The 14,476-nt window shown below is 50.3% G+C and overlaps 3 protein-coding genes, 2 non-coding genes and 5 pseudogenes across 10 annotated transcripts; 8 read left to right on the top strand and 2 right to left on the bottom strand.

The window, feature by feature from the left end:
- Positions 1-1,858: 1,858 nt before the first annotated feature.
- STEHIDRAFT_t106 lies at positions 1,859-1,952 on the top strand. The gene has a single exon. It is a non-coding gene; the product is annotated as a tRNA-Val (tRNA).
- Positions 1,953-2,761: 809 nt separating this feature from the next.
- STEHIDRAFT_109594 (uncharacterized protein) lies at positions 2,762-3,490 on the bottom strand (the record flags this gene model as incomplete). Its single annotated transcript, XM_007302170.1, has 4 exons — positions 2,762-2,937; positions 3,016-3,085; positions 3,211-3,298; positions 3,330-3,490. 4 exons carry the CDS (start codon positions 3,488-3,490, stop codon positions 2,762-2,764), a joined length of 495 nt encoding a protein of 164 aa, XP_007302232.1.
- A 2,082-nt stretch (positions 3,491-5,572) lies between these two features.
- On the bottom strand, positions 5,573-6,254 carry STEHIDRAFT_155070 (uncharacterized protein; the record flags this gene model as incomplete). Its single annotated transcript, XM_007302169.1, has 3 exons — positions 5,573-5,698; positions 6,045-6,162; positions 6,232-6,254. The coding sequence occupies 3 exons, from the start codon at positions 6,252-6,254 to the stop codon at positions 5,573-5,575; spliced, it is 267 nt and encodes an 88-aa protein (XP_007302231.1).
- Positions 6,255-7,372: 1,118 nt separating this feature from the next.
- Positions 7,373-7,467, top strand: STEHIDRAFT_t107 (annotated as a pseudogene). The gene has a single exon. The product of its transcript is annotated as a tRNA-OTHER (tRNA).
- A 104-nt stretch (positions 7,468-7,571) lies between these two features.
- STEHIDRAFT_t108 lies at positions 7,572-7,673 on the top strand. The gene has a single exon. It is a non-coding gene; the product is annotated as a tRNA-OTHER (tRNA).
- A 102-nt stretch (positions 7,674-7,775) lies between these two features.
- On the top strand, positions 7,776-7,875 carry STEHIDRAFT_t109 (annotated as a pseudogene). Its single transcript has one exon. The product of its transcript is annotated as a tRNA-OTHER (tRNA).
- A 637-nt stretch (positions 7,876-8,512) lies between these two features.
- Positions 8,513-8,611, top strand: STEHIDRAFT_t110 (annotated as a pseudogene). Its single transcript has one exon. The product of its transcript is annotated as a tRNA-OTHER (tRNA).
- Positions 8,612-9,202: 591 nt separating this feature from the next.
- On the top strand, positions 9,203-9,302 carry STEHIDRAFT_t111 (annotated as a pseudogene). Its single transcript has one exon. The product of its transcript is annotated as a tRNA-OTHER (tRNA).
- A 154-nt stretch (positions 9,303-9,456) lies between these two features.
- On the top strand, positions 9,457-9,561 carry STEHIDRAFT_t112 (annotated as a pseudogene). The gene has a single exon. The product of its transcript is annotated as a tRNA-OTHER (tRNA).
- Positions 9,562-11,550: 1,989 nt separating this feature from the next.
- Positions 11,551-13,280, top strand: STEHIDRAFT_109593 (uncharacterized protein; the record flags this gene model as incomplete). Its single annotated transcript, XM_007302168.1, has 3 exons — positions 11,551-12,524; positions 12,937-13,153; positions 13,182-13,280. The coding sequence occupies 3 exons, from the start codon at positions 11,551-11,553 to the stop codon at positions 13,278-13,280; spliced, it is 1,290 nt and encodes a 429-aa protein (XP_007302230.1).
- Between the last annotated feature and the right edge of the window lie 1,196 nt (positions 13,281-14,476).

The following is a 14,476-nucleotide window of genomic DNA, read 5'->3' as shown; positions in this document are numbered from 1 at the left end:
AACACGTAAGTATTGGGAGTAGAATGCACAGGCGGAGAGTGACCGGGGTGCCCACAAGATACCAAGTCGAAGGAGAGCTCACCTCAAAGCCGGTCTTGATGACGATAAACTACGTGTGATGGAGCGGTTCGAAGCATGTTTCCCTGACTTGAGGGGGGCAGATGACGGGCTATGAGATGCGAGTGTGTCGGGCGAATACGCAGATTTCAAACTGCAAACGCTGGAAAAGACGACAATTCATCATTTCCCCGCCACCAGAGAGGTACAGACATGTGAGGCCTAGTACGGAGAATGGGACATACCTCGCAAAAGTTTCGGACGGGTGCCAGACTCGGAGAAGGGTCACGGAAACGTTGGGAAACAAGATATGGCACGCATGCCGGTTCACAAGTGAAACACTCACATCTGCGGCTTTTATTTAAAACCTTCTTGAACACAGATACCATGATGGAAGACACTCACGTCAAAAATGAGTACACTCAGATAGACGCAGACTCCTTGTGATCCTGAGAGTGGTCGGCCTCTCGCGTCCAAGCAAGCGTTGCATTGGCCAAACGTTCACTAGCGACTCCCAGAGCCAGTGAGATCCACGGAAGGACGTTCAACGCTTAGTAAATCAGAGCATCACCCAGAGGAAAGACTGCGGAAAGAGGCGTTCGATAAAAGGGTTAGGGCCCCTTCGGCAAGTCGAGTCGAGTTGGGTTGAGTTGAGTTGGATCGAGTTGTGCCTAGTGACCACGCGGAGTCACCTAGTGACAGTGTGTGATGGGTCCATGGTCACCCGGTAAAACAGGGGCCGGTCTACACCGTGCCTTTCTTCCCTCATCGCCGCCCTCGATGAGCTCAACGATGGGGACGGTGCTTTACTTGTAGAATTCCGTCCACCGAATGAAACTGAACGAGGCAAGTATCATGGAGAAGCTTCGATTATTCCACACATTTTGATGTATTATTCAGATCTACAGTAAGTGCACCTTAGTCCCAGCCGGAGATGGTGCCGGTGCGTCTGGGCTATCACGGACAATGCGCGGACATGGTCGGGAAACCACGCAAAGCACGGACGACTCTGCCTGAAGTCACCTCGGCTTCCTCCGTCCAAGAGTGACAACGGGCCTGTGATCCGACGGCAAGAGCAACTCGAGCTCCCACGAGATTTGGCGGGGAAGCCCAACTCAACCCAACTCGACTCGACTTGCCGAAGGGGCCCTTTATGAAAGCTCGACGATTGCCAACAAGGGCGGAGAAACCCTATCGTTGGGTTAGGTCTTGTAACCTTCGCAAATAAGCGCCCGTTCCCTACTCTTGACCGCCACAGTTTGGCCACAGTCCAACATCTTCGCTTCTGTCCACGACCTCTTTGCTATACTCGCTGAGAGCAGAATCACCTTCTTCGCTCACGGCGCTGTATGTTGACATTGGGGCACTTGCGAACCACTTAGGTCTGCTGGGTCCAGAACGCTACGCAATGGCTACGTCTTCCCTGGTCCTGTTCGTGATGGAGCTGAATTTCGCTCGCGGCTCTTTGAGATTGCCTCTCATGACCTGTGAAGTGTTTTTCATTATCAACTGCGAGCTTTGCCTTCATCGTGCTCCTTACTCGTTGCTTCTCTCTCGGCCTCGGCTTCTTGAATGATGGCGGTCCTCATTGCTAGTGTTCATTTTCAAACACCTCGAACCCTACACTCGTGCAGCCAGATCCTACGCTATACATACGCTATATCGATTATCCTTTTCAGCTCTGGTCGTTTGTTCATAGTCACGCTTGCTCGTCATTGACACCTTCGCAGTCAGTGATTTTACTTGCCTGTAGTACTCACATCTATGGTCGTCTAGAAACACTACATGTGTACCTCATAGTGCATCAATGGGGTAGCGGTAACCTGGGTCGTTAACCTATGTTTGCCAGAGAACGTGTTTCCGACATGCCGAGGGTTCGATTCCCGCTTGATGCAGTGAATGCTTTCCATTGTGTTTTCTTAAGACAGACTTTGTCCTCTGTGATCCGTCCCGCTCCTTTCACTGGTACTGTGTTCTACCGAGTGGCACATCAAATTGAGGCGAGTTGATCAACCGATGTCTATCTTACTCTCCCAGAGGTCAAAGGATACGGAAGCCCATCGGAACATATTCACAATTTTCAGCCACACGGAGACTTTTGCTCTGTCTTTTTCTGTGATTGTTTTGTCATCATTTGTCTCAACAACACGATGGGATGATGTGGTTAATTCATTTATTTCATCAGGTCGAGTGGCGTATCGAAACGCCTCACCTGCAATAACCGCTTGGGCGATTGAGATATAAAGACTTAGTGGGGCTTCAGAGAGATATGTGTGCCTTACCCTGCCCGCAGTTTTTATACTGGCTGCTCACTGAGGTCGGCCTCCCATTTATTTCACGCACCATCTACGATGCAACACACCCTTCTCTAAACCTATCATCCTTTAGAGGGATCTCAAATAGGATGACACACGCATTTATTTTTCTCTTGTCTCAGGTCACCCAACACCGAGATGCTCGGCGAGATCATGATTCTTTCTGTAAAGACTGAAGACCGAGCACAACCCGCATAGCATCGATGGGGTAACGGTAACCCGAGCCGTCGTATTACATTCATAGGCTACATCTGATCAGCGAAGATCGCCACTCGTTGGGGGTTCGACTCCCTCCTGATGCACTAGAGTTCTCTTCAGCGCACCTTTGGCAGGTCCTTACGCATATTTTCGGGCAACCAATTACTCCACAGTACATTTTCTCGGTCAAATCAAATCATGCCCCTGTCTGTAAAATATCGGTATGCCTCTAGCTCCTGCGTGACCGCTTCACTGAACACAGGTCCAGGCGCGAATAATTGAATGGGATTGAGTCTGTTGTATTCTTCATAGTCGCACTCGGATTTCGCCTCGCTCAGATAATCGAAGGTTTCCTTGGCAATGGGAACTATTACATGTGGGTTGAAAGCAGCGGTTTACATATTCAGGACCGAATATGATCAATGAAACTGTGTGTAAGACATACATAGTTTTTGGTGAATTTCCGGGCTTGCCCCGTTACAGGCCTCAAATTTGATCACAGCATGGGCCAAGATCTAATTGACACAAGAGATAAATCAGAGAGTTTGTAACTGGTGCAGATTCTAGACCCCTGCGAACGGGTTGCGTACCATCATAGTGCTTAACAGAGGCTCATCGTGTTCAGTGGGAAGCCGCATACCGCCGGAGACCCTGGGATATATCTTCCGTACTTCATCCAGTGCACACTGAAGATTGTGAGAAATAACGTCCAATGACGCAGTATCAGCCTGAGACAAAATCAGTAGAGAGCCTATTTACATGAAAATGTCGAAGAAAAGACAGGCCTTCAGGGCGTCTTCAACCAGGTCTTTGACAACAGGACTGAGTATCTCTACGCATCTCCGCAGATTCTGAGCTTGCTCTTCTGTTAAGAGCACTCTCGTCGAGTCTTTGTCGTTGCTTGTGACTTGGGAGGACATGGTAGTAGGAAAGAGAGCGTGATAATAAATTAGGCGCCCTGCCGAAGGCCATATATTAGGGATTCTCCGAACGAACTGGAATACGGGCGTTCGTCGAGAACAAGGCAATTACGACTCTCCATCCACTGCTAAACATCATCACCTTCACACAATATACGACAAAGCAGCCAGCCCGTGCTACGCACGGGGCTAGCAGAGGAGCCGCTCGAGTAGAAATGAAAGCTCGATGAGAAAGAACCTGAAGGGTCTTCCTCGAACTCCTGGTCGAGGCGCTATCGCGCCTCGCCCCTCCGTTCTCCAAAAGACCCTCCAGTGTTACAGTCCCGCAGGCTGGCAAAGCATCCTGTTTGGCATGAGGAGATCCCATGGAGACAGAATTTTACACCCAGAATGGCGCATCATGAATGCAGTCCTAGTAAGTACTACAACTGCCATGCAGAGCTGGGTGGTGCGAAGGCCCGCCTTGCCCGCCACGGCACATCGCGTATCTAAATACTCATGCCGAAAGCGGAAAAATCCACCTCAAAAGCTGCCGCCTTATGTGCCAACGTCGACGGCACTCAGAACTTCGCGCAGCGGCTCTGCAACGAACTTTCGAGAGCAGCTTGTGGTGGCGCTGGGCCACAGCTGCTGAGCAATCCCGGCACTGCCCGGCTTGACTAGCCAATCATTTATCGAGCAGGTTTGTCTTTATGTTTGTCGGCGTACTGTAGTATAATAGATAGGCTACATCTGACCAGCGAAGATCGCGACTCGTTGGGGGTTCGACTCCCTCCTGATGCACTAGAGTTCGTCGTGTATGTCCTCTTTTCGATCGTCACAAGGCCGTCTTTCATTTTCTGAATCCAGAACCAGGAGCACCATCACACATAGCTGATTGCTTGCTTTGCTTTATTTATTTCTGTTTTATGAGTAGCTGCGGAGTGAGTGGCGTTCCACCTCATCGAGACAATCTCAATACCGAAGTGCATGGTAGACAACTACAGCATCAGTGGGGTAACGGCTAACTCTCGAGGTAGCCCGCAGTGGGTGCGACTCCCTCTCGATGCACTTGTACAATGCGTATGTTGGTCCTCTTTTTGGTTGATTGTCCATAGTGCGTCTTCCTTTTCAGATCCTCGAACGAGAGCACGGTCACGCATATCGGAATACCTGCTTTACTTTGTTCTGCCCTTCCTCAATACCCGGGTGGCGCAGCCAATCCATACATTGCCAACATCAGCAAGGCCGCATCTGGCTAAACCTAGCTATTTCGGTCTATTCGGTCTCCTGGGAGACCCGAATAGATCATTTGACAGCATCTATTCATCATAGACCTGCCTTCTGGGAGGCACGATATAGAGCACAATAGAGTATGATAGATCCCTTCATTTGTCCTGTAGAGGATTCAATAGAGCATAGTAGTCGACTCTTATTAGCCAGTGTGGATGGTCAAAAGTGATTCATTGCTGAAATAAAGTGGGTGCTAAGCGTACTTTACATCAAACAAGATTGGTACATAGCGAGTAAAAAAAATATCGTAGCATCAAACCACAGCCTGGCACCTTGGTCACCCAATAAGCACAATCCCGACTTCTGCCCAGTAGTTACAAGTTCGAGATCCTGGACGACCTGGAGTCAGATACTTACGTGGCTATTCGCCCGTCAGCCTCACCGTTGAGCCACGTCGCCATTGACGGACCCCGTAGTCGAAGTAGGTGGGAAGTGCCGTGGTAGGTGAAGAGATCGACGACTGGGACGATCGGGATAGGCAGAAGTATCGGGAAAAGTGTATGAAGCAAGGGAGGCTGTATGGAGAGATGGAGAGAAATCAGCAAGGGTTCAAAATAACGACTACAGAGAAACAAAACAGATGAAGATACAAATAATAAATAAACATGTATAGCTGGTGGTGATAGAGGGGCAACTATCCCATCGAGTGCGAACGGGGCAGACGAGAATGGAAGGCTGGCGCCGAATCCAATGATGGACTCGATATACAGGATCGGACAACCGAATCACGGACACGGACATATGACGAGTCCATCGGGAGTCTCAACGGCATCAGCGTCGAGCGAGGCTTCCACTTTTGCGGCACAAGAGTCAACGAGCGGTACTGTCAGCAGCACCCTCCAGAGGCGATCTTGACTGTGGCGTCGGTGACGAAACCGACGATTCCACCAATTCCTCGTCGTCCTCGTCATACTCATTGTCGTTGTCCAGCTCACTCTGTGGTGGCGGTCGACAGCCGGATCAAAGTGCATCAATGTGATAGGATAGGCGAGAGGGAGAAGGAGTAGAGAAGATAGGAAGTGCGAGACGTACCCAAGAACAAACCACATTCCCGCTAGAATAACAACACTGCCCGTAAGAACCGCCGCATGGTTCATGGTATCCTTCGTGACAGGCAGCACCGTCACGAACAACGTCGACATTATACAGTTAAGATTGACCTGTGTTCCACACATGCCGCACATGAGGAGCAGGGAGAGCAACCAGGAAGAAAGACAACGTACCGCCCATCCAAGAAGACCATCTCCGAGGCCCATGTAGACTGTACCTGGCTTGAACGTACCTCATCCAGATTATACAGGCACCTGATCACATCTCCCTCCTCCACATCTTCGACCGATGCTGTGGGTGACGTCGAGGACATACCTGCATCGCCACATGCGCAAATCATCGAGCCTGGCCTGTCCAGGAAGATACCTTCAGTGAGTAAGTATTCAAAAGTATGAGAATGAGGAAAGAAACACACGCACCGCACGAAGGGTTCAGGAGACATGAATCGAGACCATCACGCCGATCGGAGGTAGCTTGTATCGAAAGCCGGGATACCGTGAGGACGTATCGTGGATGTGGCAGGTGGCCACTGGCAGCAACATGTTCCTGGAGGCGAAAGGGGAGGACGTTGTGGTGTTCGAAGGTGGAGGGAAGAGAGAAAGTGGATGAGCCGGTGCCAGGCGCTTGCCTTCGTCAAAGAGGATCAACGGGATCACGTGTTGGTTTAGGGCGGGCGCGGCAGAAGTATCGTGAATGTAAACGACTCAAACCAGATTCGTCCCTCCCATTCCTGCCGCTCATCTATCGTCCTCGAGTCCGAATTTCCGCTGCACGTTCGTCAGTACACCGACAGCATCGAGCCTTTCGACGCTTATTGACCCAGCGGTTGTGAATATCAGCACTCTTCTCCTGCCACGTACGAACTCCAGCCTTGGCGTTGGCGACACACGCCTTGGAGATAGCGATCCTTGCGTCCTTGCGAGCGTGAGGACGATGGGACGATTGTCGATGTGGATGCACTATTCAATTGGTATAGGGACGCGTGCGGCCTAATGGGTTGGCTGTGAGTTTCACCGAGGCTCGCCGGTACGTCTTCTGCTGCACGGCCGTTAGTATGTTATACCACTCACCCGGACTGCCTTCCCACTCCCGAGTCCCGAGTCAGTGCTCTCTCACCGGAACTGTGGTGCGACCGTATACGCACTGGTTGATGTCCGTAGGATATCGCTCTATGCAGGTATTTGGTGGTAGGTATACTTTGAGCTCTGACGAGTCGAAGTGAGGGGAGCATCGGCGAGGATTACATCTGTTAACTGCCTCATGTTCTTTCTATGTTTATGTACTGTGCGGGTATCTATCTTATAGTCTTTGTAAATACTAAGAATTGTAGAGACCTGTATATGTCTGAGTAACCCACCCGTTCTCCACGAATACAATGCTTCTCGTGGAGGTGAGGCGGTCCTTTTGTGCTCTACCAGAGCCATCAAATAAAGAAGTATCTATAGCGCCCCACGGGAATAGAGCGAAAAGAAGGCGTAGACCGGAATAGACCGAAAAGCTAGGTTTAGGCAGATGCTGTCTTGCTGATGTCAAGAGTGAAGTGCATTATGAACAACTACAGCGTCAATGGGGTAATGGTAACCCGAGTCGTTACATTTGGGTATTTCGATACACGTTCTATCGACTCGCTGGGGGCTCGACTCCCTCTTGATGCACTGCATACTCGGACACCTTTCATTTTATGGGTAGCCGTCGACCGAGTGCCTCGAGATGATCCTAAGGCTGCTTTCAAGATAAGTGATGTCTTGGACTAGACACAGCGTCAATGGGGTAATGGTAACCCAAGTCCTTACATGTATCCCCCGATGAGGTCAAGTACTTGTAGCACGACTAGTTGGGGGTTCGACTCCCTCTTGATGCACTGCATGCTCGGGCACTTTTTTTATCGGTAGCCGTCGACCGAGTGGCGCGAGATAAATTCGGGGCAGACATCAAGATGGGTAATGTCTTATGGATAGGTACAGCATCAATGGGGTAACGGTAACCCGAGTCGTTATGTGTCCCCTGATGAGGTCAAATACTTGTGACTCGACTAGCTGTGGGTTCGACTCCCTCTTGATGCATGGGATAGAGTCGACCGATTTTTTATTGCATACGGGCCTGTCAGTTCTCGAAAGTTGAATGAGGGCATCACTTACAGTTATTTGTCCGCTTTCCCACCCATCATTTGCTGTTGCAGAGTGGTGTAACCTATCAGGACGGATCGTAGAAACCCTCGAATGACTGAGGTGAAAGATGTACTGTACTTTTACGGGCTATCATTCTGTCCCACGTCCCACATCGCTCGAGAACGAACAATTTCACCGTGACTGTCCCACCATTTATCCCCGTGGAGAACAATGTTGTGTGACATTCGGTAAAAAGCATAGAAATGTATTTAAACAAACAAAAAATAAGCACAAGTAAAAGACCACCTCAAAGACCCACAAAACCATCAAACTTCGTCGTCTGAACACGACGACGCTTCCCCCGACCAAACTCCTCGGGCTCAGGTACCTCTATCCCCCCGGCTCCAACCCATCGACCAAACCGAGACTACCGTTTCCACTCGCCAGACCTGTAAATTTGATCTTACCTTGGAACATCGTCCCCTGTCCCATCCGCCCACAGAACGAGGAGACAGACGTGACGTCAGATTTCGGCAACATCCGGGTATTTGAAATGGAACGATAGCCCGTAAAAGTACAGTATATCAGTAAAGCGTCAATGGGGTAACGGTAACCCGAGTTGTAACAATAAAGTGCTCTGCAATAGAGTTTGTCGCTCGACTAGCTGGGGGTTCGACTCCCTCTTGATGCACTACGCAAGTAGACATTATGTCTTTTATCGGTAGTCTTCGACTGAGTGGCGCGAGGTAGTCTCAAGGCTGCCTTCGAGAGAGGTAGGACCATATGGATAGCTGAAGCGTCAATGGGGTAACGGTAACTTGAGCCGTCACATTAAAATGGAAATCCGTTTCAAGCTCGACTAGCTGGGGGTTCGACTCCCTCATGATGCAATGACACGGCTTTTGTGTGCTTTTTTTAATCTTATAGCTGGCCTATGATTTCTCGAAAACTTCCTGTAAGATATCACTTCCCAGTATCTATATCTTTGTCTGCCGCTGCTGAGTGGCGTACTTAATTGAATCTACCAGGTCGAATCATCAGAACCCCTGGATGACTGAGGTGAGAGATGTGTATCAGTAATGCGTCAATGGGGTAACAGTAACCCGAGTCGTCACATTAAGACGGAAAGCCATTTGGAGTTCTACTAGCTGAGGGTTCGACTCCCTCTTGATGCACTAGTCTATTAGACATTGACTTTTTTATTGGTGGCAGTCGATTGAGTGGCGCGGGATAAATTCGAGGCTGACCTCAAGATATGGCATCAAGGATATACTAGAGTATAGCGTCAATAGGGTAACGGTAACCCGCATCCTTGCATGTGTCTTGAGTAGGTGACATACTTGTAGCACGACTAGCTGGGGGTTCGACTCCCTCTTGATGCATAGGAGTTGCTTGCAACGGTTTTTCGTTTGTGCAAAGGGCTGATCATTTCTTCAAAGCTATTCTCCCAGCATTTTTCTGCTTTCCCGCATTTTATCTGTCACTGCCGAGTGGCGACTCAAACCTATCAGGACGAGCAAAGGGCCAATTTGTGAGGCGTCAATGGGGTAACGGTAACCCGGGTCGTCAAATTTACATGCCGTGTTGTAAGAGCCGTCGCTCAATTTAGACTCGCTGGGGGTTCGACTCCCTCTTGATGCACTCGTTATATCATCTTGGTGCTTTTACTTACTTACTTTCTGTTCTCCTTTATCCCAGCCCGGTCTCTGTATCCGCAGATACCGAATAGCACAAAGTCTTCAGTTAAGACGATCCAAAGACAAAAGTGCGTGATGAATGAATGGGTATAGCATCAATAGGCTAACGGGCAACTCTCGAGGTAAGTTAGCTCGCTGGTGGGTTCGACTCCCTCCTGATGCAGTTACGCCACATTGATGACAATATTTTTTCCGTTGTATTCTGAATCACTTCTGCTATCTTGCGATCTAGAAGGACGTGGGACGATGTAGTGCCCGGGGTTTGAATGAAGGTCGGCGGCGCTGGGAGGCGAGCAAGTCGCACAAGCATTGCATGAGAGGGTTGATTTATATTGTTGGTGGCGTACGCCATAGAGGGATGCATGAGTCTCAGCGTGGACTGCCCAAATACATTACTGTAATAAGCTCCCGTATTCGAACTTGCTACTTACATAGATGACTCCGATCGCTCTCGAAGCTCTCCGCAGATATCATTATTGACCAACGAACATACCTACTCTCGGTCATCGTCAGAGAAATATCAAGTACATACGAGAACGGAGTGCTTACGATGAACAGCTTTCGTGAGCCCCGGTCGTACGGCTTTGTCAAGTATCGTTCTCGGCGCTACTGCGCATGCTATGTTTGCGCCGATGAGGAAATGAAGATGTTCGTTATGTTCGTGCGAAGCGATGGTGTAGCTTTGAAGGCGCCACGAAGTGTTACCATTTCATTTCGTTTCAGATCAGGTCGTTAATGAATGAAGATTCGCGCGGACCGCGAGCGGGACAAGGAACTTGCAGAGTGCCGGAAGAAAAAAATATAACACTGACTGGAATGTGTACACAGACATATGGATGCACGTAGACGGACTCGCGAAATTCTCAGCGCCACACAGCTTGCAGTGATGCATATCCTCGCCGTACACAGCACTACACTGCAACGCCACCAAGAGCTACCCCATCCGACGAAGCGCCCCCAGTCTTCAAAGCGTCGAGTCTAGACGCCTCTCGACATCTACACAGATCGCAGTCTAAGCGGTGCGCCACCGAAAATAAACGACCCCAGGTGTAAGGTGTAAGTATTGCTCCAACATCCAGACAAGTTCAGATGTCCAGCTGTTCGGAAGTAGGTGGTTAGACTTCGCGAAGCAAATCATTCTCATAAGGGAGCGAAGCTAAGCTTCATATATAACAACGCCAAATAACAATAGGAGGTCCTTGTGCGAACGAAAGCCCGTGATGGAGATGAGAGAATAGGAACAAGAAGAGGAAAGAAGACGAGCCTAGGTATGCGATCCGAAGTCCCATGTCCATGGGTTAAGCACAGGCTCGCATCCACGGTATAGCTGTGCACTGAGATCCTGGGAGCGCTAGGAATAGATATAAAGGGCCACTTACAGCAGTCTGAGTCTAGACAAGTGGACACAAGAAGAGCAGATGATAGTAGTTAGATGCGCCACCGAGGAATGGAGGACGCGAGGCGAGGATCGACAACTGTATCAGCCCATCATCGATTGTCGAGATCAATGGGGTTGGGACTACTAGATACGTGATAGCAGCAAGTCCACTCGGGAAAGAAAGTCTACCTTCAGGAGGTGTTGGACGAGATGAGGAACAACAAGCAAAAGGGGCACAAGGAGACGAACGCTGACGCGGGGGTCGGAGATCTCCGGCAGAGGTGTATTTGAAATTACTCCACACGAGCTCACGATTTTTGATTCCGTGGGTCAGTCAACCTCTCTTACATTCCTCTTGTCTTCCGCCACCGAACCCTTAGAGATGTGGTAGCCTCTGTAGAACCTATATAAACGCTCTCCTCATTGTCGCCTCTTCGTCTCTTCCTCGTTCCGACCTCAATCTCACGCTCGCGCACAGCCTTTCTCCCTGTCTGCCTCACCTTCCCCTCGCACTTCGACTTGGGCATCCCAACCACAAAATCCCTACTAGTCACGATGACCGAATACGATTATTCAGAAGAAGGCTACCAACGGTACATGCAAACGCTGAACCGGGTCTCCGACTGGGTAGACGGCACCAACGCAGCGCGGACCCACTACGAACACGCCGTACACCCTCTCACCCAGTCCACGCCCTCCCAAGTCGCCACACACTCGCGGACTCGAGAGCGTTCGCAATCCGCATCATATTCCTACCCACAGCATGCATACCATTCACAGCAGAACTTGCATCATCCGTATGACGGCGGCGGGGCAAGGGCGGGTGCACAGGGAGCGCCTCCGCCGAGGATGCAGCCTACGAGGTCGAAGACAATGGATGTTTCGGCGGGGAGTCATTTACAGTACACACATCGACACGTCTACGACAAACAACACACTTCCAACCAATCGACGGGGCACCAGACTCAGCCCCAGACCCAAACACACACCCGTTCCGGATCGCGTTCCTCCTCCCGCCATCCCTCCCCTCCAAACAACTCCTCCCACGTCTCCTCCCACACCACCACACCACTCCACTCCCGCTCCGCCTCGCGAGTCACTTCACCCGTCTCTGCATCCACCACAGCACGCCAACAGTTCCCTCCCGCTCAGGTGTATAAACCGCCACCACAAACACAACAGACCCAAGCACGTCATGTCCGTTCTTCATCCGCCGAGCCGACCGCCATCCGCACACGTTCCCGCTCATACTCCTACTCCGGTCCTTCACCCGCCCCAGCGCCAACACCACGTCCCATCCCAGTTCCGCAGCCCGTTTCGGCCGTGCTGCCGCGAAGGGAACCAAGGCGGTCGAATACCATGCCGCCGGGGCATCATCATCATGTGTACGATCCGGGACATGGGGGCAAGGAGCGGAATGTGTTGAGGAAGAGCTATGATTATGTGCCGGGGGTTGGGGTTGGTACGACGGGTATTGTGGGAGGGGGAGGAGGCGCGAGGGGAGGAGTGGGGATGACGAGGGGAGGGACGTATGTTGCTGTTCCGCCGGGGTATTCGGCGAGGGTGGTGGATGTGAGGGTGCGTCCATCTGTTTCTTTCATGAGTGTTGTGTTCTGATTTTTATGTGGTTGTTTGTGGTCGGATGGGTATCCAGTCGAGATCGACGACGCCGTCGAAACAACCACCACATCGGCCGTTGCTCAAGCGGATCTTCACTTCGTTCAAGAACTAGTCAACCCTCCCCTTTCCTTTCGCTTTTCCTCATCTTCTGTTTTCTTGACTCTTTTCGATCACCCCTGATGACCTCTTTCGCCACCCTCGCCACCTCCCTTCACCCATCCTCGATTGCCGCTCTTCAACCACCCTCGCTTCCCACTCCCAAAACACCCTCGATTCCCGATTAGACGAAACAAAAACTATCCTGATGACGATACGAAATAGGACACCAGAACGCGACGAGATCGATGCGGACGGATGTGGCGCTGGAGTCGAGGGTCGAGGGTTGTGTGGCGGCATGGCGGCAGGCGTGGAGAACGCATGGGAGGGGGCTGGTGTCCCTCTTTTGACACTTTGCGTCCCTCGTTTGACATTTTGCGTCCCTCGTTTGTGTTCGTGCGTGGAGGTCGACCGTCGGATATTGGCTGGTGATGACGATGCTGTCGGTCTGCGTTTGTGTTCCTGCCTAGATCCGTGACGAGGAACGATGGGCATTCGCTGGACCCCATTTCGTCGTCTCTGCGTACTCTGATCGTTCTCCTGCTGGCTGTCTCCAACCTGCGTCATAGTCATCTTGATTCCTCCCTGTTCTTGTCCCTTCACCTCACCTCATCGTTTCATAGTCTCCATTCGTCGTTTTCAGACTTTGCGAGCGCACGCACTTACTTCATTATAATATGTATTATCGCACATTTCGTCTTTCGTCTTTCGTCCGTTTTCTTCGTTTTCCTTCTTGTCAACGCTCAACTGCGCTACCTCGTGTACATACCACCACTACCACCTCATCTTTTCTCATCCTTCGTTCCTGTTACATTCATCGTACATTTCCCTTCATCTCTTACGTCTTCGGCCTTATAATCGTTCCTAGTGTCTTTCTTCGCATTGCGCCCCGGATCGGATGGATCTTTTTCTTCTGACTTCGTTTATTGTTTGTTGTATATCCCGGATGTTCCTTTTTTCTTCGTGTACAAATCCCTAGACTTCATCACCGTCTCGTATTTACTCTCCCTACGTCTTTCTCGTTCTGTCTCTGTCTTCTACATTTCCTGGATACAATAATCTGCATGTTGCATAACATCGTTTCGTTATGGTTCGAGATGACATGCCCGAGTCTAATTTTCTTGGCTTTTTCGCGTTTGCCTTACCCTTCTTGAGTCCCAGGTTCTCTATTCCGTCCGGTAGTATCTGTCTATTTGTTTATATATCCATAATCGCGCGTCACCCTTCGACATCGCTAACAAGTACATTTTATAATGTCGTCGCGTACTCGTACATCCCAAAAATGGATTCGGTCTTCTCTTCTTTTGTTGTTCTTGTTCTCTTTCTCTTCGTGTCGCGTCCTTCCCAGCCCTCTCGCTAAAATCCGGTACATATATCTTCCCGTATAGACCGCCCTCTTTCTCTAGCTCTCTGCCTTTCTCTATGTCTTTATAATCCTTACCTTTTTCATCGTCCGAAAACGAGGGCGGGGAAGATGTTATGATCTGTATCTAAACTACTAATTTAGAGTGGGGTGTGGACAGTTTAGTTATACATTATGGTTACGATCTTGCATGAGGTTTACACATCTACGTTTCTTACGAACTTCACACGGCTGCGTACGTCTTTATAGTGACTTTTAGCGCTACGAACGAAGGAACGAACAATTCACGCCCCCCGGATACGACGAACTGCCTCGATAATTGCGTTGGTAACCGAGATCTACCGTTCGTCTCGTTGACAGCTGCGTCTGCTTGAGGGCACGGTACGGGAAACTTTCTGGATG

The sequence above is a fragment of the Stereum hirsutum genome, assembly GCF_000264905.1.
Source record: "Stereum hirsutum FP-91666 SS1 unplaced genomic scaffold STEHIscaffold_4, whole genome shotgun sequence".
Classification (NCBI taxonomy): domain Eukaryota; kingdom Fungi; phylum Basidiomycota; class Agaricomycetes; order Russulales; family Stereaceae; genus Stereum; species Stereum hirsutum.
The sequence above is the reverse complement of the archived record's forward strand: the minus strand, read 5'-3'. Positions and strand labels throughout refer to the sequence as shown.